Source organism: Corvus brachyrhynchos, unplaced genomic scaffold (genome assembly GCF_000691975.1).
Source record: "Corvus brachyrhynchos isolate BGI_N302 unplaced genomic scaffold, ASM69197v1 scaffold34, whole genome shotgun sequence".
Classification (NCBI taxonomy): Eukaryota; Metazoa; Chordata; class Aves; order Passeriformes; family Corvidae; genus Corvus; species Corvus brachyrhynchos.
The window spans coordinates 8,348,338-8,375,092 of NW_008238126.1; the positions used below are offsets into that span (position 1 = coordinate 8,348,338).

A 26,755-nucleotide genomic window follows, 5' to 3' on the forward strand; every position below is an offset into this window, starting at 1 on the left:
GGACTGTTTGTGGTCGTGGTCTGGGGGAAGGACAAGAGTGGGGGAGGACCCTGCTCCTCTGCATTTCTTTGTGCAGACAGGCCAGCACAGAGCCAGGAGCCATCCCAGCAGCTGCAGCTGAGCCAGCTGAACTTGAGACCTCCTGCCCAGGTGATGAGTGTTCTACTGCCAGGGGACAGAGCTGCAGGTGAATTACAAACGTCTGAAGCTGGGAGTGGTAAACCATGACTTTGCCAGATCCTTTATGATTGTTTTGTAGGTACTAAGTGCTTTTAACAGATTTTGTTTTGTTTCAGTGCATTAGGTAGTTTCAGAGGGGTTCTGCATCCCTTTAACTGAAAAACAAGCATGTTAGTTATCACAGATTTATAAACTCCGGTGTGCTTTTTCTGCAGTTTCAGAATGGTAAGCCTAAGCAGGTTTTTTAACCTGTAAATGTTATGCTTGTACAGTATCCTGAACTCTTGTTTCTCTAGAGAAGTACAGACTTCCCACTCCTTAAGGTGAGGTGGGAAATCATCATTTTCGTGGTGTGATGGTCCTGGGAAGATTACAAGATAAGATAAGTTCCCATAATGTCTTGGGGTGACTTTATGATGTGTATCCCAAATCGCTGCCCTATGCCCAGAAATTAATTCTTGTGCCTTTCTTGTGCACACATACTTGTAATGTGCTGTTACTTAGTGATGAACCATGTACCTAAATTGGGAGGGATTTGGAAGGAAAAGCCAGAGGGTGGGACGGCACAAGGCATTTTCTCGTGTGTGCACTTGCACATGGAGCTAAGTTACGGCTCTTAACACTGTGCTGTGAGAGCAGAGAGGGGTTGCACCTCCCAAATGGCTTTTAGAGGCCTTGTGCTACTGAGCCTCCATCCCTCCAGGTGCTCTGGGAGGAAAGAGCACTCCCTGTATGCCAAAAGGTGTATATCCTGTATCACTACAGTGTGTGATGGTCCTGGAATCCATCTGGCAGAGCTGTGACTGTTCCGTGGTGCAGAGGAAGGAGAAAGGATGAGATTCCCTTGGTGCTGGGCCTCTTGCTCCCTGTGCCAGGCTCACCTGCAACCTGGACCTTCAGATTTTGTCATTTTCCTGCACTGAACTGTAAATCTTAATGCAAGGTTCTGGACCAGAAACTATTTTTTTCCAGGTGTTTGGCAAAAAAAATCCAGTTTAAACCCATAAGGTTTGGCTGTAATTTCCTCCATCCATTTTGTAACTTGCTATTCTTTTAAGGATAAAACAGGTTATTTAGGGATTAATACAGTATCACTTTGTTGTGCATCATTAATGGATTTAAATAGACAATGCTATAATTTTACAGCAAGAGTTCATTTCAGGATTGATTTGTTAGAAGTACGGATGATGTGATTTTTAAAGTATTGTTTGTATAGAAGATGGGATTTTTTAAATACTGTTTTTCAAGGGCAGAAAGTCACTGAGGGACCAGCCTGCCAGCATGGTGCCTACTGAGGTATCTCTGAAGGGCTGGGAGAAGAGTGGAAGGGGAAAAAATGGGATGAGACAGGGATGTGATGGATGAGGGGGTAAGGAGAGCTCTATGCAAGGATGAGCACGAGCAGCTTGTGAGCGATGGCCAGGAAAGAGATGGGAAGGGATTTTGTGAGGAATGGGGAGCTCAGCGAAGCCTTTTGGGGCCAGAAGAATGTGGCTGTTCCTTGTGTGTGCAGGAGGGATGTTGTGGGATGGGGATGGGCAGGCCTTGCACAGGGACACGGGGATGGGGATGGCTCCTGGCATTGGAGCATCCTCGGGATCACCCTCCGGCATCCCTGGATGGGGCTGTGCAGCAGCCAGCTGGGACAGCTGCCCCAGCCCCTCCTGCCTGTCCCTGGGCTGCCTGGTGTTGGCAGTCCTGCCCCTCTGCCTTCTCAGCTGATTCCACGATTCCGGAGCACCGAGGTGAGGCAGGGCAGAGGCAGCGGCTGGGAGCCTCCAGCCAGGGCTCCAGTGCAGAGTTGTGAGGGCTTTAATGAGTGGTGCTGTGAGGGCTGCAGCTAATGAACCTGGCTTCCTACAGAACAGTGTCTCCCCTTCGCCTGGCTTGGGTGTCAAGGAAGGTGTGAGCTCTGCTTTAAGCTTTTCCTGTGGCTGGAGCCTTCCTGAGGCCTTCCCTCGAGAGAATTCGCTGACTTTAATAAAGTGTGAGCTCACACCCAAGCCTTTCCCCCAGTCAGGGTATTTATCAGGTTTCTCTCCTGCCTATTTTCATGAACTTTTTATAGCACCTTGGAGACCCCTGGTCCACCATGAGATTTGCTGCCAGTCCAGAGATTTGGGGCCAGGAGCTTGGATTGCACGGGGGATGGTTGCATGTGCTGAGTTCCTGTAGGAAAACAGAATAAAATTAGCTACCCTATTAGAACTAAGCTTAATTTCTATTAAGAGACTAAAATATAATTAATAAACACTGGAGCATGACCCCTGGACTGCAGTTGGGAAGACCTGGCATCTCTTTGGTTGGTTGCCATCTGTTGGATGTCTTGCTTGGCCATCTGTCGTAAGAGACACAAAGCATCTTGAGACTTGTGGAGCTCCACGCCACAGTTCCCAGAGGTCAGATAGCCATGTAAATTTTAAAATAAAATAAAATAGAAAGCAGGATCCATGGAATTCCAGCTTACCCAAAAGACAGTGTTTATTACTGGAGAGTACGTCGTGGATGCATCTGAATCATCTGATTTGAAGGCTAAATTCCATGAGAGGGGAAAAAAGAATCAATTGAATATCAAGCCAAAAGAATTACAGTAAAAATTACCATACCCCACTCTTATTTTTCCCCTCAGGCGTTTATTTTTTAACTTTCTCTTAGTTGATTTCCTCCTCCAGTCAGAGTGGAAAAAGTGAGTCTATTTAATATAGTAAAGTTTATCCATTTAGCTCTTCCTCCTGGATTAATCCTTGGAGATGGATTTCTTTTGCCAGAAGGAAAAAGAGAGAGTGCTTGACGTATTGCAAGTCTCTGCTCACATATATCATCAATTTCCTGATTATAATTGTGTTCATTTCAGAAATGCCCAAAGCTTAATGCATTAATATCTTTATTTCATTAAATACATTAGAAGAGAAGCTATCTGTTGTCTAATAACATATTTTGGTACTAAAAAAAAAAAAAAATCATCTCTTCAGACACTCTGTTCACTTCTTTGTGATACAGTTTTTTTCCTGCAGAAAAATGAATGCCTTGCTTAGCACCTCTTATTTGAAGGAAAGGTGCCTGACCCTGGCACTTTTATTTTACTCTTTTGTGGAAGAGAAAACAGATCTGCCAGGCTGCATCCTTTGGAGAGCTAAAAAATAATCGGAATAGAATTTCTAATACAAAATATTGTTTTATTTAATCAAATCTGTCAAGTGTTATGATGTCATAAGTGCAGCACAAACCTGATTAACTTCTCCAACAGGCTCTCAAGACAGCTGGTTAAATAAGATGTATGGTTTATTTGGGGAGAGTGTGCAACTGCTTTATGATTTCACAGGATTATTCAGTGGGGGATTTGTGTGGAGAGGAATTGTTATCCGTTCCTCTGTCCAGGTTCCCCTGCCTCACCTGATGGAAGAGGAATTTGGCAGCTGTAAATGCAGGAGCTGCTTCTTGACTGACACTTTCAGTGCTAGGGGAAGATCTGTGTTCTCATTAGCACTGGGTGCCCACTTATTTTCAATTTATATCACATAGGACAATTGAACATTCTTCTTAAAACTCTTGCTGTCTCATTTTAAGAAGAGACCTTTTAGTGAATTCTTTATTTTGTTGGTGCCTTTCTCTTTTGGAATAACAGCCATAGCTCAGCAGTGTGTTTTCAGCCTGGAAGTTTGTATTTTAGTGTATTTACATGAGAGGTGTTCACTTTGTCATCCTCTCTAATGTTCTGCTGAAAACCTCCTCCTCCAGGGAGGAGGAATGGATTTGCAGGAATCTGGCATGAGAGCTGACTTTGACAGAGGAGGGAGGAAGGACCTTCTCCTTCATCTCCACTTCTCCTGGGACTTCTCCTGGGCTAAAACATGATCTCAAATCAGAGTGCTGGGCTGTGATTAACACATTAGACACCGTAAATTAGGACATCATAGCTGAAGATAATGGAAATACAAAGTAAAAGAATGATTATTGTGTGTTTATGAACAGAAGGGGCTTCAGGGTGGAATTGCAGGTGTGTATTTGTTTCGTTCCAAGGCACAGAAATCTGCAGCAGTGCCAGGTGTCGCAGTCATTTTTCACTCATTTTTCATTTTACCTCAGCAATCAAAGGCAGGCGGTGACATTGGGAAGCTCAGGTTTGTACCTAAACAAAGCCTGATGACTCAAGTACAGTTTGATAGCTCAAAGCTCAGAAGTCATCAGGTAGTCTGTAAATGTTTGAAGAGCTGTAATCAGTTTGATGGAAGACAAAGCAGGTATGAACCTAACAAAATACTGATAGCTGCCTAAATTTAAAGAAAATGAGGAGATAAACCATCTAAACAGCACTGTGGGGTTGGGCAGGACTTTTCCATAAGTGAACTCGCTGTACTTCATGTCCTCTAAAAGCTAGATATGCAGCTTTTTAAATATTTAGCTGCTTTTTAATTTAAATTGGCTTTGCAGTTCGTTTAAATCAAACATTTTCTGCTCTTAACATGCATTGGAAGTTTTAAAAGGCAATCTGCATAAAGATCTGAGCATACTCTAAGCCATTAGCTTAATTTTCCTGAATAGCTTTTTTCATTTAAAGTATGTGGGCACCCAGAGGATTGAGAGGAATCTGGACCCAGCACTGACCGTAGTAAAAATCCAGCTTTTGCCTTTTTCCTCAGCAGCCTGAAACAAAGACCTTTTCTCTCCACAACTCCTTCAGTGGGAATGAAAACAGCTTATCAAACCTGAGCAACTTGTTAGGGGCTGAGAGAGGATATTTTTCTTTGCTAGCCCGCGAATAAAAGCTGGGAGTGTGAAGCTGAGAGTTGTCACCTGGAGAATTGTGGAAGTGTTTGTGGCCATGGTGTGGTGGCAGAGCCTCCTCTGAGGTCACTGCACAATGAGCTGTGTGTGAAACCCAGAGACAGACAAGAGGGAACCCTTGGCAAAGTGGAAATTAGACCATTTAAAACCAGGTTTGATCACCACAAAGCTGCCATTATCTGCCAGGAGAATAACAATGCTTCTGTTAAATATCCCAGTTTTAAAGGAAAACATGGCAGTACAGACATTTTTTCTTGTATTAATCATAATTGGCATGTTTGTGTGCAGCATTTTTATTACAAAGCTGTTGTTTGTATTTCAATTACATTCTCATTTCTGTCCAAATGCAAACAGTGTATGTTGTTAGGAAAAATATAAAGTATAGAAGGAAAGTTGTTCACAATATCTGACATGATTAATCTCAAGCATTTTGACAGATGTATCATAGATTTTATATTTCCTTAAATGTTTATATACCTTTATATATATACTTACAATACTTACATCCCCATAGTTGGCCTAAAAAAGGAACGTGCAACGTTAATACAATATTTTGGTGCAGATAAATCTATTTTTGTAGTAACTAGCTTGACAGTTACAATCAATCTTTAGCAAAACAACTAAAACCTAAAAATAGTAAAGAACATTAAAATTTATCATTAAGATTGCCATTGAATTAATTCACAGCTGAAGTAGCTGATCATGATCAATCTTCTGTGGGGCTTCTTGCTGTTAAGGCTCTTGTTGTAATTCCCAGCCCCGCTCTTTCGGCATTTCCCTGGGCTTTACAGTCCCAGTGACTCATCCAGCTTTAATCTGTTTAATCACCATCACAGCCTATTTAAAAACTGCTGTGCCAGCATACTTAAGACTTCCATGGTGGGGGTTTTTAATCCTAAAGTTTAATTTAGTCATTGTCAAGTCACTGTGACGTGGCTCTGTTGTGTCACAGGGCTGTGCTGCCGTGGCAAGGAGTGGGTTGGGACTCTCCATCACCTCTTATCCCAGTGCCCAGTGTCATTTCCTCCCTTCACCTGCTCTTCCACAACCAGCTCCCTGGTCTTTTTTTATTTTCATGGCTTGTGAGTGCAACTGTTCTGATTTTATGTGAAGTTTTACATTGTTTGAGTGTTTTTCCTACATTTCACAAGGGGTGGCAGTTCCCCTGGAGATCTTCCTTGAAAAATGTTTTGTAGGTCTTTGGACTCATCAATACAGGCTGTGTTTGCTGCTCAAAAAGTCTTTATTATTAAATCCAAAAAGCCTTTCTATTTTCTCTAGTCCCACTCTAGATGGAGGAGGTTCAGGCTCTTACTGCAGGTTCTTAAATTTATTGAATTAAATGAATCACTAAGTGAGAAATGTCTCATCACCTCGACTTCTGAGAGGTGTTGTCTGTGCTGCCTCTTGCAGTTACTTATCATTGGGCCCCTAAAAGTCTTCATTAGGTAACAAACTCTCAGTTTCTGACAAGGTTCTCTTTAATTAGACTCCGTGCAGAAAGATTCCAAGATAATGGCTGTGCCAGTCGCTGTGGGAACATCATTATTAAAGATGAAGCACTGTCAGGATCAGCTGACACTATTACTGTCAGGGGAGGAAGAATATAAATGTTCACAATATTCATTTGTTTGCATTGAGACCAAGTGGGGAAGCAATGGATTAGAATTCCCAAGATTCAAACACATCAAATGAACGAGCAGCTTTCAAATCCAAACGTAGGGAACGGATCACAGATCCTACCAGAGCCAAGTGAGCAGGAGCAAGCCAGAAAACCTGCTCCTACCAGGAGCTGGACTTGGATGACCCTTGTGGGTCCCTCCCACCTCCTGAAGTCCTGTGATTCTGTGAGAGTAGGTTGGGAAAGAAATTTCTGTCCCAGCTGGGAGGTGTTTTTCAAACTGAGTTGTAAAAGGGGTCGTTAAAGCATCGTCTGTCGCGGCATCTGGGAATCTGGTGCTGGTGCATCCTTACGGATCCCTGATGCTGTGCCAGGGGACAGCTGGAATTTCCTTGGGACTTTGCAGTGTTCCCTAATGTTCCTGCCCTGTTCACACACCCAGGCTTCCCGGAGAGCTGTGTGAGGCAGGAGCACGGCTGTTTTCCTCGGGGAGGTGCAGCAGAGATAACTGAGCCTTATCTCCAGGATGCTCCCAGGCTGCAAGAGTGCAGGGTGTTGGCCTTGGGTGACTTCAGCTGCATAGTGCCACAAAATGCATATTTTTGGAGGGATATTTACAGCAGAGTGTTTTTATGGGATTTTTCTCTTAAAAACGGGGTCTATGGCAGCTGTCATTGGAGCCTACCTCACATTTTAAGGATTTAACTACTCCAAAATGCCTTCAGTCTGGCATTCTGTGGCCTAGGCATAACCACGATGTGATATATTTTTACACATTACCATTTGTATCCTCATAGAGGATTTTATCAAAAGGCAAAAAAAGTCTTTGTTGCTATTTGATTGTGTTTAATCAAGCAGTGGCAGTGTGATGCTCCAGCAACGTGTCTCCTATCTGGAGGAAACACCCCGTTTGCCAGTGCTTTCCTCCAAAGCCTGCAGGACTGCGGGAGGATCGGCTGGAGCAGGGGCTCTCCCAGCTCAGCTCCAGTGAGTCACTGATTGCCACATCACAGCACCCAGAGGAGGTCACTTCTGAGGAAACCCAAGTGCTTTCACGGGGGTTAATGCATCATTTGAAAGGCAAATGAGTGGAAGGATTGTGTGCAGGGGAAGGCAGATTCCCTTATAATCGCCAGTTGTTAACATCAGGATGATGTACTTAACCACACTTTCACTAAATCTCCTTTTACAAGATCCCGGATAAACATGGGCATGAACAGACTCATCGTGGCCTTCTCATCTAATTAAAAAAAACATACAACATCTCTTCCTCAGAGGATTTAAATGTTGTGTAATGGAAGTGCAGCCTTAGAATGAAGCCTTGGGCCTGAATAAGGAAAAAAATCGTTGGCAAAAGCTCCATTTGTGCAAAATGTTGGTGTGAGATGGTGCAAGCATTGGTTATGGACCACAAAACCTGGTTTTCAGCCACTTTTCTCTCTGCTGTTGTCTTTGGGGGTGTGATGGTTCCTTGATTATAGGAAGAGGTAATTAATGGTAACAGTTTCTAAATGCCACCTGCTCAAACTGAAATGGTACTTGAAGCGGATTGTGGAGACTCTCATTATCCCCTTCTTCCTGGATGAGTTAACAAGCACCAGCAGAAATTTCCACCTTCCGCTGTAAAAAGTGATGCGAGGGACAAGTGGGATTTAAGGAGAGCCTTGGGAGAGAAGGAAAGTTTTCTCTTGTGAGCTGAGAATGAGAGGAGGAAAATGGAATTGGAGCCTGAGCTGGAGGGAGCAATGAGAAGAAACTTGGAGATCCCAGATGAAAGCCAAAATCCTTCACACAAAACAAGAGGAAAAGAAGGAATCTTCAGGTTAGGGTAAGAATACTGTTTCAGGAGAGTTTAATGCCAGCTTTTCACTTGAGGTCAGGTGAGTTGTGTTTGTGAGGGTGTGTAGCCCACACCTGAGCTGTTTGTGGCACCTGGTGCATGCTCTCTCTCTCATGGAATTAAAAGTAATGTTAGAGTGTTTTGGCTGACGGTATTTTGGGGAAGAAGGGGCCATGGAGCTCTTTCTCTTAAATGGGAGAATCAGCCGAAGTCTGCCAAAGGGAAAATAGGAATGCTGAGTTTTGTTTTTCTCTGCAAATCGTCACTTCAGGTTTGGTAAATGGTTTCCAAACGGTGCACATGAAGCAAAGTGTTGCCAGAGGGATGTCAAAGGGAGATTGTAGGGGATGCTGAGTCTCTGGATCGGGTGGGGAACTCTCTCTGTCCCCGGGTTTGGAGGTAACAGCACTTAGAAGATGTGTCCTCTGTCATTACCTGTGGGAGGGGGACTGCTCAGAACAGGGTCTCTGGCTCTTCCATTTAGATTTTTCAATATAACTGCCTTATTTTTCTCATGCTTGCTGATCACTGAGAGAAGAGTTGCACTGATTTAATGGAATTTAAGGAAGCATTACAGAAATTCTCTCTGTTTTTCAGTTTGAAGCTCACGAAAACAGAGGAGTGCATCGCTTTTGAGATAAGGTTTAAAGAACTGTCTGCCTCCTTGGAGCTGAATAGAGGGCTAGTGGGAAGATTAAAACAATAAGCTTATTATATTATTAGTAGTGGGAGAATTCTAAGCCCCATTTGTTCAATTATGGTCCCTTCAATATGCTTATTTAGGTTCTTGTAAGTTGTAATCAGTAAACTAGATGTGCTGCCCTCACAGCTCTAGGGTTAGCTTTCAAGGGACTTCCTACATTAATTTTTTTTAATGTTTGTAGTGAAATCAAGAAGGGAATTGGTTGCTTGATATGCAAGGGTGGCTCTGTGCAGTGGATGCTGCCTGCATTCTGATGTCTGTCATTACCCAGTGACAGCAGTGGCCGTGGTGCTGCAGCACTGCTGCCTGAGCTGTGCTGGGAAGGGCCAGGACTGTAACCAGGTTTTGTGCTGTGGGATAAAAATGGGAGATAAACACATTAGAACGAGCACAGGCTGATAAATGAGATCTCCAAAAGCCAGCATATGCTGCTAATAGAGATCTTGAGGCGACACGAGAGGGATGTAAAATCCTCAGCATCACCTTCTGTATACAAATATCAGCTGTTGTCTCTCTTTGTGGTTTTTTTCCCCTTTTCTTTTCTTTATATTTTGCCTTGACATTTTTAATATTGAGCATTTGGTACTAAACCAAATCACCTCGCTGAGTCATCCAGAGCTTTGTCTTTCCTCTTTTTACCTGTTCTAGATGGACTCTCATTTGCATCACTCAGAGGCACCATTTTCCAAAGCAACACCTCTTCCCTTTCAGCTCATTTAACTGGAGATTTCAGCAGGCTTGGGAAAAAGGCTCCTCAGCCCTTTGCAAGTCCTTTATATATCTGTCATTTAAAGAGCCTCTTGCCTTCCTGAGAACTGGTGTCTGGTTTTGCTGTTGCAGATAAATTGTGTATTTGTTGCAATACTAGATCATGCAAGCTCCAATATCCTGACCATATTGTCCCCATTTATTTCTTTTATCTCTCTGTTTAATATAATAGGAATAGTGGCTGAGGCAGAGAAACACATGCAGCAGCATAATAGTATATTGTTTGAGAGCAGTTGTCTTCTATTTCCAGGGTTTCTCTTTGAAATGTAATTGTCTGCTAATATAACTGGGAAATATTCTTGCAAGAGTGATCACTAAAGCGTTTACTCATGCTTTTGGTTCGTGTTACATCTGTATGGTATTTTTAAGAGAAGCTGGCCGCAGTATTAGCTGGTGAGATGTGTTTGCAGAAGTTGTGATAGGCATATTGTCACCGAATGTGGAAACAGCCCCGTGTAGTGCCAAAACAGGAGATGCCGCGTCCCATGTGTAATGCAGCAACAACAGAATTACAATTGCCTCGTGTAAAGTATCTGGTAATGAAGGCAGATAATGGAATTCTTTGCAAAAGCAGATGCTAACTGGCTCCCCAACCCTAGGCAGAGAGCTGGAAACTGATACCAGCTGGAGGGGAGAAAAAGCAGCTGAAAAAGGCATTAAAAAGGAGATGCCTTAGATGCACGTTTGTTTAAACAGTAAATACTTGTTTAAAACAATCTTGTGAGATTCTTATTGAGAGGCAAACTGAGACTACCATGACAGAGCTGTAGGAAGTCTGCTGGATGCCCAGAGGATATTTGTATGCAGATTGGATGAGTAAGGCAACACCGCTGGGAATTTGTTGTCATTTATTGCCTGGCCAGGACAGCCCTTCCAAGGGCTGAATTGCAGGAGGTGGGACTGGGGAGAGCCAGAACCTTCTGTTGGCCAGGGAGAAGGCAGCCTGTGCTAAGGGAGGGTTGATTTTAAAAGCAGGGGTGTCTCTGCTTGTCCCTTCTCCAGGATAGCAGTGCCTCCTGCCAGGATGGAAATGGAGCTGGCATGGAGCATCCTCGTGCCTCCCTCCTTGCTCTCCCTCTGTTTTACCTCTTAGTCACCTCAGCCATTTCAAACCACGGAGCAGTTGCTTGGAAATGAATGTGATCATTTAGGAACAAGGGCTTAGTCCACACGGAGGCTTCCTTCTGTTGTAAGGATTTTTTCCAGCAAATGGCACAACAGGGAAGGCGCTTAAAAAAAACCCCAAAGAAAACAACCCAACCCCTTAACAAATAAAGTGACCAACCCTGGAGTTGGTCTGTGCTTTTTGCCCAGATAAATTTTTTCTTTACCCAAAGATTTGTTCCCACAGTGGGGGATTTTGGCACAGCTGGAGCACGGAGCTGGGATTCAACTCAGCAGGTTTCCAGCCCTGGCCCAACGCAGGCAGACCAGGAACTTTAGTGGGGCAATTGCCCAAACGACTGATTTTTGGAGGATTAAAGCTCACTTTCAGTTTCAGCCCAGCTCAGAAAGGAATATACATGTACTTCTGAACTGCCAACATTTCTCCCATGTGAGCAAACTCATTTTGGGGAGGAAACACGGTGGAATTACAGACTTACTGTCCGTCTCGGAGGAGGCACTTTGTCTGCAGGCAGAGGCTGGATCAATGTGTTTGCAGTGTCACAGGGCTGCTCATGCTGGGGAATTTCAAGTGGTTTTTACTGACAAGCCAGAAATGAGTTTTGAGGCAGTCTCTGAAGATATGCAGCTTCATCTGCACTGCATTTAAGCATGTGTGTTCCTTGCTCCTTCAGCTCCTGTCTGTGCACCCGGCTGTGAGTTGTTAAAATTACGCTTCAGACATGTTCCTTGCTCCTGGCTAACAGAAGTGAGATGTATTACCCGTGTACAGTGGAGGGAACTGTGGCAGAGAGTGATCGACAGCAGCCCTCCGGCGCCAATTCTTAGTTTTAGCCACAAAAATGCAATCAGCAAGAAAAATCCTTTTCTGCTGGTGCCCCGTTCTGGGGTGTGCTGCTGCTCCTTGCTGTGCTGTAATGAGTTATTTGTCTAATTGTGGTGGGCAGCAAATGTCTTAGAGCTCTTCAGGTCTTGTCTTGGCTTCATGGGCAAAGAAGTTAAACCTCGGTGCTGTGAATAAACCAGGTGTGGCTCTGTGTGCCTGTATCTCCTTTGCTTTCAGAAACACCATTTTTGAGACCCTTCCTGTCTTGCTGGTTTGTTATTAAGAAGAGAAAAACAGTTTCCAAATCCACGTAGCAAACCACACCTCTAATTACATGTTGACTCCATTAGTTAAGAAATACATTAAAGAACCATGCAGCTACATGGATTTCCATTTAATGAAGTTACATGAATTTTTTGGGCCATATAATTGATAGTAACAAGCGAGTTTTCTAAATTTTTTTTTTTTTTTTTGGTGATATTCTCTGCAGACCTCTGTAGGACTTCAGCAGCTTTCCAGGGATAACATCCCACCCTTACTGTACATCCCCTGCGATTTTTGGCTCAGGCACTGGGGATTTTGAGCATGGCAGGAAAATGGCAGCCTGTAAATACAGTGAGGGGAGAGCTGGTTGGTGCCTGTGTTGCTCTCAGTGTGGGTAATTCTCTTGGGTGCACCTGGGGCTGGAGATGGGAAGCTGCTCTCCATGTCCCAGTGGGCTCTGCCAAGGCACAAGGGGCTGCTGCAGCTGGAGCAATTACTCAGGAAGGACCCTTGGCGAGAAGAGCCACTGGGAATGTCCCACGTTCAGCTAAATCATCCTGGCAGCACAGGAGCTGTGGAAGGAACATCTCTGCCCCATCTTCTTTCTTCTCAGCAGTTTTTATTCACTTTTAGTTGCCTCCCTCTCACCTTCCCCAGCTCTTTTCCCTCTTTCTCGTTGTCATGGGAACATTCACTACAGCAGTTAAATCATACCGCTAAAATTTGCTTCCCCAGGAGAGTGGTAGTAGCTAATATTGATCTAGCTCCTGCTGCTGACTCAGGGATATGGTTGTACATATAATATCCCTTATTTCTCCTTTTAATGCATAATGCAGCAGTTTCTTTCACCTTGCTAAAGGTGACACCCAGCCACAGGGATATACTTTGACTTGCTCTTTCAAATGTGTGGCCCAGCTGAAGGGTGCAGGTGGTGGTTTAAACTGCCTTTAAAATCCGTAAAGGGAAAGCAGACGGGAAAGAACTGCCCTCCCCAGCAATGGTGATAGATGTTTACATGCCAGTGGTGAAAGGACATTCAGATTAACCTGTCAGCATCCACAGCCACGCCGTGTGCTCCGAATAACTTTGTAAATATATCGAGCTCTGTCACAGGAATGCTTGAAATGCAGATGAAAGACAAATAACTACCTTCATGTCAGGTGAGGCTGCATTTAGAAATGCAATCACTCATCTCCATTGTCACTGACATCTGCTCTGCGTAATCAGCCCGTCGAGTTAAGCAGAGCGTGCTGAGAAGATTCCTGAGTCACCAGGAAGAAGCAGAAGGTTTTACCTTGAGATGTAAGCTTGCAGTAATGTTTGAGCCATTAAGTGCTTCGGTTTCCCCGCAGTGGTTAATTAACCAGCTCGAACTTTATGAGAGTTTCCTGAATTTGATAGGTTTTGTAAGGTAAAGGTGCCTCTGGAATTTCCTTGTTTACCCTCCTTTCAGAAAAGTTTTGGTTTGGAACCAGGCTGTTGTACAAATAATTAAAATAGTGTGGGTTTAATATGAATAGTATTTGCAGCTGATGCTGCATTTTGCTGTGTGACTGATACACACAGAGCAAATGGTATTTTAGAGCCTGTGCTGAAAAGACCTCTGTTAAAAACACTATTTGCTGAGAAGCCGTAAATTTCTGGCATATTTGTGTGTGTTGCTGAACATCTGCGTGTAACTCACTTTATGTTCTAACTCCCTTTATGTTTGACCTTCCCAGAAAAAATCAGGCAGAGATATGCAGATCTCCCGGGAGAGTTGCACATTATTGAGCTCGAGAAAGACAAGAATGGGCTGGGACTCAGCCTGGCTGGCAACAAGGACCGCTCCCGGATGAGCATCTTCGTGGTTGGGATCAATCCCGACGGCCCCGCGGGACGGGACGGACGGATGCACATCGGGGATGAACTCCTGGAGGTAATTGTTCCCTTTAGCTCCCGTGTGCAGGGAGAGAGAGGCATCTGTGGAGTCATTATTGAACCTTAAATAAAGCCTGCAAGTGGAATTAGGTGGCTGAGCGAGGAGCTGTGCTGATTTATGCCAACTGAGAACTTGGCCTTTGGCAGGTAAATGTGTTTGCAGTGAAACAAAAATCATTGGCCTGTGAAAAGCAATGTCTTGTCAGCGAAGTCTGTGCTCTCAGCATGTTCACAAGCTCTGCGTAGGGAGGGACTGTTGAAAGGCAGGAAGGGGACAGTAAATCAATCCTTGGAGTGCAAGTGTGGTTTTACAGGGAAATTCACACCTTGCGTTAAAAAAAGCCAAAACCCCCTCAACGTTACCATATGTGTTTTTACAGATGACAGGGATATTCCCTATCCTGGAAATAAATTTCATGCTATAATCTGTTTTGATCTGTTGCAACTTAAAATGCTTATTTTCTTTAGTTGTGTCTGGCACGAGTTCACGCACAAGGCAAGAGAGCTCATTAGCAAGTGGAGTATTTTGTCTTCACTTTTTCTTCAGTCTCCTTGCTTCACCTTCAGCCTGAAAACGCAGCTTTTTCTTCATCCGGTTTTCTGGGCTGTTGCAAAATGACATTTTTGCTGTGGTACCTGCAGCGATTCCCCACGTCGTGATTGCTTCAGTGGTTTAAAAAAATCATCCATCCCTGGGGATCTTCCCCTTGGAGAGAGACTCTCACTGAAGAGCAGGGATTTGCTGACCTGCTGCTCTCCGTGGGTGGTGATGCTTTGATCTTTCAGCAACTCCCTGTGCAGTCAGAAAACCACCTATTTTTTCACATTTCTTGACTCGAGAAAGAGCAGTTTGCCTGCCTGAGGATACCCTGGGAATAGTCAGAACTGCTCAAGCATTTGTCATTGTCTAACAATTCTGTAATTAGGGGGTTTCAATACACATAGTTCAAGAAGGACTTTTTTTTTGCTATAAAAACACCATCATCTGAAGCTGGTTTCATTTTAAGGGTGAGAAAAGGTATGAAGGAGCATTTCCCAAGGTGGTGGTGTTGCCCTCATTCCTCTCCCTGTTAAGTTGGAGATAAAAATATTTTTTTTCCTTCGGTAGAAGGAAAGTGAGGTTCTCCATCCCAAAACTTCCAAGCTTCAAGTAAAACATCAAGGAGGCTTTAGTAAATACCTTGTTTATCTTTGCAATCCACTTCAAGATGTGCCACCAGTGGGCAGGAGGACAGTTCCTTATAGCAAAGGATAAATTCAAACATCCTGCATTACAGAGGAAGGGGGTGGTGCATTAGCCATGTGCAGTGAGGAGATGACAGATCGTGCCTGATTCTCACCTAACTGCACGTTTTGAGTACATTTGCATCTGCATCTTTAGTTACACCTCGATTTTCAGTATTGGAACATCTCATGCATTAGCCATGTACAGTGAGGAGATGACAGAACTCGTGCCTGGTTCTCACCTAACTGCACGTTTTGAGTACATTTGCGTGCATTAGCCATGTGCAGTGAGGAGATGACAGATCGTGCCTGATTCTCACCTAACTGCACGTTTTGAGTACATTTGCATCTGCATCTTTAGTTACACCTCGATTTTCAGTATTGGAACATCTCAGCAAGAGAAGGGATTCACATCTTGGGAAGCCTCTGGCATTTCTGCGCTGTCCTGGGATGCCCCAGTGATTCCTGCTGGACAGTCCTGCTCCATTGAAACAGAGGATGCCACTGCAGGGTGTGCAGATTATTCCCTGGGGCTTTTGATGGAGTTAAGGTTAATGGCCTGGCCATTTACACAGATAGATATTACCTGTTCATTTGTCTTTTGAACTGGAGTTTGATTGGAGTCAGTTGAAGGATGTGGGATGCTGCCAGATTGCCTCAGCTCCTTATTCATAAAATCTTTTTTTACTGAACCAATGAAATACCAGCTCACTTTTGGCTTGTGCAAACAACAGTAGTCTTTTGGGGCATGATCCTGACTTGTTTTCACAACCTGACATTGAGGGAAATGCAGGTCACATAAAATACCTGCATGTGATCATTATTTTTTAATATCTCTTCAGTGATGTATTTTGGATGGCTATGTGGCTGGAGAAAACAGCTTTTTGAGGGAAGAAGGTCCTTTCATCCTACTTTTATACATGTGGGGAAATGACTTGGGTCAGAATTTGGTCCCTGTGCAGAAGAATATTTTTTTTTACAGGACACGAGTTCTGCTTTTCCATTCTTTTTCCGAGCAAAGGAACCATCTGTGGTGCTCCTGCCTCGCTCTCTTGCTGGTTTAGTGCAGGTGTCTGCACTGCTTCATGTCTTGTTAGCCTGAGCTCAGTCCTGTGGCTGATTGTGCCCAGCATGGCCCTCAGCAGGTTCACCTGGAGCTGTACCTGTGCCTCGAGTCCTGCTGCTCCTCAGCCCTGCATGGGCCTGTCCTGTCAGGAGCTCTTATTCACACTGAATAATCCACCCTGCTATTATCATTATTATCATTATTGTTATTATCATCTCCCCATGAGAGAGTCAGCTGAGTTCTATTAATAAACCAGGCTGTTCAGAGCCCTGTTAACGCTGAATTACTGATGTTGGGATGTTCTGCCTTCTCCCCCTTCTCTTGCTGAAGATGGGGCAGGAGGTGGAAAGAAACTGCTCCTTTGGGTGTGGAGTTTTCCCTGCCCATGGCAGGGGTTGGAATGAGATGAGCTTTAAGGTCCTCTCCCACCCAACCCTTTCTGTGTTTTATTCTGTCACCTCTTGAAAGGGTAAAAGCCAGTCTTTAGAGTCAAAAATTGCTGTAAAAGTTTGCCTGTTGTCCATTCTGGACTGTTGCCCAAGAGACAATTATTACATTTTATTTCTTTATGCCATTTTTGTCATAGCTCAAAGCGAGGGAGCTTTTGTGCTAAATGCATTTTTATTGCTATTTTATTTTAAGAGGCTTAGATAAATAGAAGTTGTGCTGTAATAATATAATAGATACAGCAGTATTCTGCCCAAGAAAATGAGCCACCCAGCCAAACTCACAATGCCATTTTTGTTCTAAAATGTGGCAGATTGGCATTTAATTCTCAGTTTATTTGTTGTGGAATCATAGAGCAGAATCACAGAATGGTTTGGGTTGGGAGGGATGTTAAAGATCACCTCATTCCACCCCCTGCCATGGGCAGGGACACCTTCCACCATCCCAGCTTGCTCCAAGCCCCATCCAGCCTGGTTTTGGACACTCCCAGGGATGGAGAGGCCACAGCTTCTCTGGACAAACTGCTCCAGTGTCGTTTTGGTCTTTTGAAAAGAGGATAGAAATCCTTTCCTCGTGTGCTTTGTGTGCAGGTTACCAGCTCAGGTTGGGTTTGGGTGGTGATTTTCAAGCTGCCAGCAGGTAAAGCTGCGAGGGGGAGGTTGCTGAGCAGCAGGGCACAGACAATCTGTGGCTTTCCAATGTCCTTTCTCCACACTCCCCAGGTGGGGAACCACAGGGATCAGCTGCCAGCTCAGAGCAGGATATTTTCTGTCCTTACGGATTTTATGGTCTGTTGATCACTTTAGATGATGCACATGTTTGAACATGTGCCCAGCAAGAAATTTGGTGAGGAAAGGGAAATTCACATTCTAATTAGTTTTTCTTTCCAATGTTTTCCTTGTGCTTTGTTATTTGGGAGCTCAGTGTACTTTATGGGGTTTCAGTATATAAAATTTGACTGATAAAAAAGGTTTTGAAACTTTCCCCATTGTTTCAGAGAGTCTGGTTGTGTCTTGAAATGCTACAATTCCTGTGGTAAGAAGGAACCCAGTGCAATGTACAAAGAAATAATTATTACAGAAAGCTAAGCCAGTATTTTTACTAGCTTTGGGGTATCATTTAACTTGATTTTCATAAAAATCAGATGATACTAATTTTATGGATTTCCATTACTGCCACGTAGTAAAAACAGTGCGGGTTGGGTTTTTTTTTTAATATCCATATCTAATGTTTCTCTTCTGCAAATTAAAGTTTGAGAAGCAAACAATCCTGGAGATTTTCCCTCTGAACTCAAGAGCTCGGATTTCAGTGAGTTTGTACTTTCTGCTACTTCAGTGCATGAAACTGTAAACCAAAACTTTTGTAGGTGAAGGCAACAGTACATTTGGGATCTGTGATTAAATCTGCCGTAAAGCAATGTGTGATTACATTAAAGACTGAACTTGTGTGCTGACCTGACCTCATACCTGCAGCAAGTTTTTATCTTTCTCTCTGCTCTGCTGGCTTTCCAAGGGGTTATGGAAAGAGGCATTTAAAGAAGAGTTGAGGTTGATTTAGATCAGTTTATTTCTTTTGCTTAGTTGAGGCTTTCTTTTTCTTTCCTAATCTCTAATGCAAAAAGTAAAGCACAGATTTATAGGTTTTGACTCCCAGAGTACTATTTGGTTGATCTGACGTGCTACTTTATTTAATTTGAAAGATTTTAAATGGTGTTTCTTCTGAAACCCTAAATGTTCTCTGTTTTGTTTTATTTAAGTAGGCTTTGGTGCCTTGCTCATCACTGTGGTATCTGCAGCTAACAGGACATTAATTTATTTTGTAAAAGAAAGTCTACTTTAAAAAAAAACAAGAAAACTTGATACTAGGGGTAATAACTCTGTAGGACAGTCCAAAACCTTATGGAGATATATTACTTTGATTATGCTTTCATTTTGGAGTAATTAAATAATTATAACTTACAGACCCAGCTCACAGCTAATTAAAGTTTGGACTATTTGATACATGTCGTGAATAGGATTAATTTAGCCAGAGTAAAGACTATAAATTTTAATCTAAGAAGTCTGCTGTTTAGGAAAATTGATGGTAATTTAACTAAATCCAAACAATTTGTAAAGCATACAGTATTCCCAGTGAACAATTTCTTCTTGATCTTAGAGAAATTAAGTCAACAAACTCACTGAAAATTTCAAGTTGAGCTTGAAGCCAGAATGCAGCTGAGCATTCATTCATTCATTCATTCATTCATTTTTGCCACTGGATTTTTAAACTGATCTTTGATTAATGAAGCCTGACCCAGGATGTTGCTCCCCGCCCTGCCTTTGCCACCACAGCAGTTGCAGACAGAACCATATCAACCCCTTTAGGAATGGTGATGTGATGATATTTCCTTCTAGAGCTTTCTTGGGTCCCTCTTGGCAGGTCAATACTTTGCACTTCAATCCCGATCAGTAATCAAGTGTTAGGGCGTTTATTCTTGTCCTTGCATTGTCCTTGTTTAACTGATGAACTTGCATCATGTTTTGACCCACTGAAAATAACATTTTTGAGTATTCCCAATGTGTCTGACTAGCCCATATCACACCAGGCTGGGAGACTTGGCCTGTTCCTTCTTGTTTGAATGAAAAAAAATCCTTCTAAGATCACAAACCCAGAATCCAATACAAACATCTGCAGTAACAAAAATTCCTTCTATAATCACGACTAAATTGTTCCTGGGCTCCGTTGTCGTTATTGTTTTAAGCAGCATTGGTATATCAAATGTGAATGTAAATATTATGTTGTAAATTTAGAGTGGGAAGAAAAAACTGCAGCATCGAAGCATAGGATTGTTTAGGTTGGAAAACTCCTCTCAGACACGGAGTCCAACTGTTCCCTCAGCACTGCCAAGGCCACCACTGACCATGTCCCCAAGTGCCACATCCACAGGGCTTTTAAATTCCTCCGGGGATGGGGACTCCATCCCTGCCCTGGGCAGCTGTGCCAGGGCTGGACAGACCTTTCCATGAAGAACCAATCTCCACCCTGAGCCTCCCCTGGCCCAGGCTGAGGCCGTTCCCTCTCCTCCTGTCCCTGTTCCCTGGGAGCAGAGCCCGACCCCCCCGGCTGCCCCCTCCTGTCAGGGACTTGTGCAGAGCCACAAGGTCCCCCCTGAGCCTCCTTTGCTCCAGGCTGAGCCCCTTTCCCAGCTCCCTCAGCCTCTCCTGGGGCTCCAGCCCCTTCCCCAGCTCCCTCAGCCTCTCCTGGGACTCCAGACCCTTCCCAGCTCCATTCCCTTCCCTGGACACGCTCCAGCCCCTCCATGTCCTTCTTTGACTGGGGACCCCAAAACTGACCCCAGCACTGGAGGTGCCTCAGCAGTGCCCAGCACAGTGGTCAGTCACTGCCCTGGTGCTGTGGCCACACCAATGCTGACACAATCCAGGTGCCATGGCCTTGTTGCCCACCTGGGCACACCTGGGCCGTGTCGTGGCCAGGCTGTTTCCCTTGAAAGCTGCAGCGTTTCCTTGCACACAGCAAAAGTGTCCAAAGCAGTGCCTGGTGTCTGCTGCTGTGCTCAGGTGTAGATCCATCACAGCAAAAGTGATGTGGCATCGTGTCCTTAAATTGTCCTTCGTCTCCCTGACTCCCAGTCCTGTTTCCTTCAGCAGAACTGAGGACTCGGTGCAATCTTAACAGCCAGTTTTCCTAAAGAGCCAGAGCCTGCAGGCAAAGTGCAGGAATGTCTGTCTAAACATCTGTGCTGTTGTCACATCCATATGATTCTTCTCAGATCAAGTTGTTTTCCAAAAATCTGGGAATAATCCATAAAACCCATTCAAGGGACCTGTGGAAAAAAAAAAAGATTTCTCTCGTTTGTGGTTTACTAATAACAGTAAATTAGCTCTGCATTGGTTCCTGTTTTATACAGATCAAGATTTGGAGACCACATTTTCTTTGAGTCTTATCTCCTTATCCCACAGTAAACTTGGAAGTCTTGGTGGTATAAATTAAAACAAGGTGCACTCCTCCACTTACATGAAAATCATTTTCTTTTAACAGATAAACAATCAGATATTGTATGGAAGAAGCCACCAGAATGCTTCTGCAATCATTAAAACTGCCCCATCAAAGGTCAAGCTGGTTTTCATACGGTAAGAACAGTTCTCATCAAAACATTTGTTGCACTTTAGCCTATTCCATGACATATTTACATATTTAGCCTGTTTTGCACATGCTGAACTTTCTCAATTCTCTTTGAAGCTGAGTAAGCCTTTTCCCTGACTATTCTTCTTGGAACAGTTGAAGAGTTCTCCATAATAATTTAAAAAAAAATAAATCTAAGGGAAATGAATGCTTATTTTAGGGGTGTCTGCTGAAAACTTGAGCTATTCCTCGTGGGCTTGGGAGCTGCTTCTCCCACAACTTTCTAAAGTGCTTTGGGATGGTTCAGCACAGGGTTGGAGAGGGCAGCTTGTTCATCCAGCCAGGAGGGAGTGGAAATGGTGCAGAGGCTTGGGATTGCTGGGAGAGGAGCAGGGATGGAGCATATGGAGCATGGGCTGGGTGGAAGTCTGAAGGATACCTTTGTGTGGGCATCAAAAGAGGATTTTGAAAGTGAGCAAGGGCTTGTTTGTACAGAGGGGAAGCCTGACTTTGCCAAGGAGCCCTGGGATGGATTGTGTGGGAGGGAATATGCTAAAACATCCTTTCATCTGCATAAAAATTGCATGTGGGCATTTTTCTTTTGCTCCAAGCATGAAAATTTTTCCTCTTTGTACATGAATTAAAGACACCTGCATGCACTCCCTCAGCAGTTCAGGAAGTGTTGCTCCTATGACCCTGGGCAGGAGGTCTGGGAAGAAGCTGTCTCTTTCCCAGGACTCCTACATGCTTTAATAGGCTGGAATTTCATAGATGTGTATTTATGAATAAATGGAGCTGTGACTTTTGTTGGGTGCTTACCCTCATGGCATTTTATAAGGTGGTCTTCCCACCAACATATGCATCATACTTGATATTGTTTTATATTCCTGGCTCATCCACAGCCTCCCTGTGAACAATGTAATAATCTGGGGGTGAATGCATATAAATGTGTACATTTACTGCCACGGCTCTGCCTGGTGCAGCGTGCCCAGAAATGATGGAAGAGCAGCATTAGCACCGTGAGGAATGAGTTGCTATCCTTGGCAGCTGCGAGGATCTGGAGGAGATTAATGCTCTTGCCTGCAGCTCCCGTGTTACTTTCCCCAGCCACTGAAAATTAAACGTCACGTCCCACAGCTCACTCACCATTATTTAATTGCGTGTGGAAAATGTGTCTAGTTGGAAGTTCCAGAGGCAAAACCACAACTTGTGAAAGCTCAAGCCAAGAGTGGGGGCTCCTTGCAGCCTGCCCTGGTGCTCCAAGCAGAACTCCAGGGAATGGGCCCTGTCAGCTCCACTTGCCAGGGACTGGACGTCCTTGGTGCATATTTTGGATTGTGTTTAAGACACAAAGGCCATGCAGGTTCTTAGCTAAAATTCTCCTTTTCAGATTGTGAGTTTCAAGGGAAAAATTCATCTCAAATGTTCAAGAGATACTAGAAATAGATATTGGAAATACCACTGGGTGATTCTTGTTTCCACCTCAGAGTTTAAAAAAACCCCCAATTTCTACTTTCAAATGGTGCTGCTGAGGTTGTAAACGCCTGTCTTCCCAAGAGCACAATGTCTTGTCATGTCTCTTGGCCTTACACTGACAACTGATGGGTCTGTTTGCTCAACCCAGGCAGCCACTGGAACAGCAAAAAGCAGGAATTCTCCCACTGAGAGGATGTCCTTAGTAACAGGAGCACTGCCCCAAACGTGGGGAGAAAACCACTGTCCCTTTTTTTTTGATGTGTGGTCAAGTTCTAGCAAAGACAGATTAGACTGTCTCTCTTAAATGTGGATTTTAAGGAGAAGCAAGAATTACTTTCTCTTCTCGTGTAAACTCTATGCCATGAGCCCAGTCTGCCTTGTCCTTCCCTTTCCTCCACCTCAGACCACAAATCCAGTGGATGCTGCTGAGTGAAAACATGAGCTGTGGCCTCTTTGTGCCCCTGGATGTGTTTTGGCCACGGTACACCACAGCTCACCATAGCAAAATGGCATGGACTGCAAGAGTTGTGAGAGAAATTAATTTGGTCTTCATGTTCATGAAAATACAAATATTCTCATTTCACCAGTGAAAAACCTGAGTAGATTATAATTTTGCAGAAACATATCAATCCACAGCCTAAAAAGGTCCTGACTGAGCTGACCCAGGGCATAAAAGCCAAACTGGTGGAATTCTTGGGCTTTTTCAGGGGCCCTCTCTGCTACCCTTGAGATGGAGGATGCTGAGCGATAAGCGTGCTGCTTTCCACTTGGAAGCAGGAAGCAGCATCAAGGTTTTCCTATTCCTGGTGTTTTGGTTCATGTGCAGGGCAGGGGGATGTTTCCATAAACTCCTTAATCAGTTGTGAAAGAAGCCCAGAAATTCCTGGGCACAGAAAAGCCTTTCTGTGAGAGCTGTAATAACTATCATTAAATAACTTCAGAGAATGGTTTGGGTTGGAAGGGACCTTAAAGATCATCCAGCTTCAACCCCAATTTTATTTTCTTTTCTAGAAAAAGATAAAGGATAAAAGGTGTCCTCAGCCTTTTTGACTTTTTGCTAAAATCCTGACTTACCATTTGTGCTATAAAAATCTGTTCACACTTTTTTACACCCAGGTAGTGTTACAATTGCATTCCCACCCCTTCCTGGAATTTTTGCTGATGAGATGCAGCTCAGTGGCTGTTGTGAGAATCTCAGACATCCCCTCATGTTTGAAGGCTTCTCACTCTGCTTTATGAGCATCTTTTCCTCAATTAAGTTGATGATGATGATTTAAAACAGTTGATTTTGGCCAGGTTCCAAAATATAGGTCTTAACACAGCCCTGTTTCCCAGTGGTCTCATTAATTACTTGAGCTTCTGAGAGCATCTAAAAGATTTGCAGTTACAGTGTCACTTTTCTTTTTTCAGGGGCAATAAGGGATATAATGTCTTAGTTGCCTCTTGAAATTCTTGGGCTGATTCTCCACCAGGAATTAGCCAGGTAATAATATGAGAAAGGGACTTGATTCCTGTAGGAGTGCCTGTGCCCCAGTTCCCAAAACAGGATGTGTTTCTACTGCCCATTGTGGGTTTTGTTCATGTGTTTTAAGTCCATCCTTGTAACATGCATAATGAGACAGTATAATTAGATTTTACATCTGGAGTAGGAAATCCAGTTTATATCAGAAAGCTCTTTTACAGTGAGAATTTTATGATTCAGCAAATTCAATGTTTTTTCCATGCTCAGTTAACTGCCTTTAATCTGGTTTGATGCTTCAGTGTTGGTTTAACAAGCAGATCAAATATATCTGAATGCTTGAATCCAAGTGAGTTCCACTGATTTCAAACCATCCTCCCATTGTGTTCGGTCCTGTGAGTCACTCTTTGCTCTGCCTTATCCCTTAAAAGAAAATTGCCTTGTGCTGTGATGAGACATGAGAAATGCTTTAATAGTGAGGGATTTTTCTGGTTTAAATGCCATCAGTTACCTGTCCAGAGCCCTCCCACACTGCAGTCACTGCTCTGATATTGTTGCTTCCTACTGATGGCATTGCAGCTCCTCAGTGAAGCCCACAAATGTGTCACCCAACCCCTCCTTCCATTTCCAGGTGTAATCTCCTGGTATTTATGGTGATGTGCAAAGGAGACAGATCCTTCTACTCCAAGGACTGGGGAAACCAGGGCAGTGTCTGGGTTGTTCAACACTCCCCATTGCTGTGGCTTTCACTCTTCTTTCAGAGCCTTTAGAAGTGACACTTGATGTTTAGTGCCACTCTCAAATATTGTCATGCTTTAGAAATTATTTTTACATTTGTTCAAACCTCCATAATTGGCCACATTTTAAGAGTATCAACTCCTGTTTTTACTTGCTTTGATTGCTGAGGTTCTTTCATGTGGGAAAGCTTTAAAAATAAGCCCTTGCCAGGCCCTGTGTGTGTGCAAGTTTGAACTTTTCCTGTTTTCTCCAGAGCTGTTTCCTCCTCTCTGTCATACACATGTGGGAACAGGCGCACGGTTCAGGAAGTTCAGTAATTTGGGCTCCTTCAAAACCTTTGATGACCTAAGCTGCAGCTTATATGAACATTAGTTGTTCATTTAAAATACCTGTATGCCTGTGGCTCCCATGTAATTGGGAGTGGGTGCAGAGGAAGTGGAGAACAAGACTGTTCTTGCTGTCGTAGGAGAGATTTTTCGGGAAGATGCACAACACAAAGGTCCTGCCTTGCCCCAGCTGGAGGAGAAACCCAGTGTGGCTGCTCAGTGTGCAGCTTTTCTGCAGCTCCTCTTTTCCAAAGGAGCTTCTAGAGGGAAGACAAAGATGAGAAAATACAAGATCCTGCCCTGATTTTTTTGTAATTTAACAAGCAGGATGTGAACAATAGATGTTTTCCACAGTCTGCAGGACTTTGTCCTGGTGTCATCTTACAGAGGAAACCTTTATTCCCTTGTTCCACAGCTCTGTTCCATCTAAGATGTTGTGTCACTTCATACAAGCTTTTGGCTTTTTCTTCTGGTTCCTGATGTACTTTGTATTCCCACAAAAATGTCCACAGCCCCTTGCAAAGCTGCTGTCAAATGCTCTCTCAGCCTTGATGAGCTGTGTGGCTGCAGAGATTTTGGCAGGAGGTTCTTCTCCCTTAGCTGAGACATCCTGAGGACATCTGGACGTCTGTGAAGAGACAACAGTTGTCAGGAGCCCTCAAAGAACAATTCCGTGTGTCCTGTGATAAATTAAACCATTTGCCCCTCTGAGTGGGTCTGGTTTGGGATTTCTCTGGGTTTTGCCTTACAGCACCCAACTCCAACTTCCCTTCAGGCTTCCTTCCTGCAGCGTGGAATGAGTATTCCCTTGAGATTTATATTTGCAGGTGGCTCTCTTTAGGCTTCTTTTGTACCGACTATTTGTGGCAGTTAAGTCAGTAATAAATGTATTTGCCTTTGCTGAAGCTGCAGGTGGAGCAAAACATCAGGAGTTTTTCTCTGGGGAAGGTCCAGGGGTCTTATTTAGACTAGAAAGAAGTAAAATGTAGTCAGGAATGAAGGCTGATCTTGAGTATGAATGTTTAGACACCTTAACCCCAAGCAATATTGAGCACCATTAACTGAGAACAGCTTTTTTGGAGGTGGTTCTGGAGCAACTATTGGCAAATATGTTGAATGCTCGTCTGCAGTCACTGTAATTTGAATATGATGTTCAGCTTCTAAGCTGTCTGCCCCTGCATCAAAAGAAAATGATTGCTCCTTTTAGTCGTAAATAAATTCACGTTTTAGTTGAGGACACTTGTGGAAGTGGAGAGCAGAAACAGCAATTTATTATTAGATCTGTCACTTTAAAATATATTCCCACTTTGATTCTGCTTTGAAGCATTCTCCTTTGAAGCAGCATTAAAGTATTTAAATATGAACGAGTCCTAGCAGGGGGAGATTACAAGTTGTGACACTGTGTAACCTTGGGGATTTTTATATTTTTGCATTTTTTTTCCCTGGGGAATTACCATAAGTGGTTTTTTATTGCTTGGAATAAAAATGGCCATCCACTTAAAGCTGCATAAAGATATTTTCCCACTGGTGGAAAAAAGTACAAAGGTGTGTGGGTATGAAGTGAAAACTAGTTTGGATAATTAATTACACCCCAGTTTGTCATGAAGCTCCTGTCTAGCAATTTTTAGGGTGCTTCTTACAAAAGCTTGTATATATTCCTTTTTACTTCCATGTTTGCTCATAATTGCACGGCATGTACCCTGCATTGTGAGCTGCAGAGTGGGGTTACTTTTCATGCTGATTGTTCTTCACATAAACTATTGTCAGGAAAACCTCTGCTGTCAAGGAAAAATCACTGGGCCCCTCCCGTGCTGATTTATTCCTGTAGGTTAGAAAAGCACCGACCATAATGAGATCGATGTCTC

At 43.6% G+C, this 26,755-nt stretch overlaps 1 protein-coding gene across 4 annotated transcripts in view; it reads left to right on the top strand.

Moving 5' to 3' along the window:
• Positions 1-26,755, top strand: part of PATJ (PATJ, crumbs cell polarity complex component) — a 144,884-nt gene that overhangs the window by 71,257 nt on the left and 46,872 nt on the right. For all 4 annotated transcript variants that reach the window (XM_017733523.1, XM_017733522.1, XM_017733525.1 and 1 more), the window contains 2 exons: positions 13,834-14,030; positions 20,808-20,899. In XM_017733523.1, coding sequence (XP_017589012.1) covers positions 13,834-14,030; positions 20,808-20,899 — 289 coding nt within the window. The remainder of the gene's footprint in view (positions 1-13,833; positions 14,031-20,807; positions 20,900-26,755) is intronic.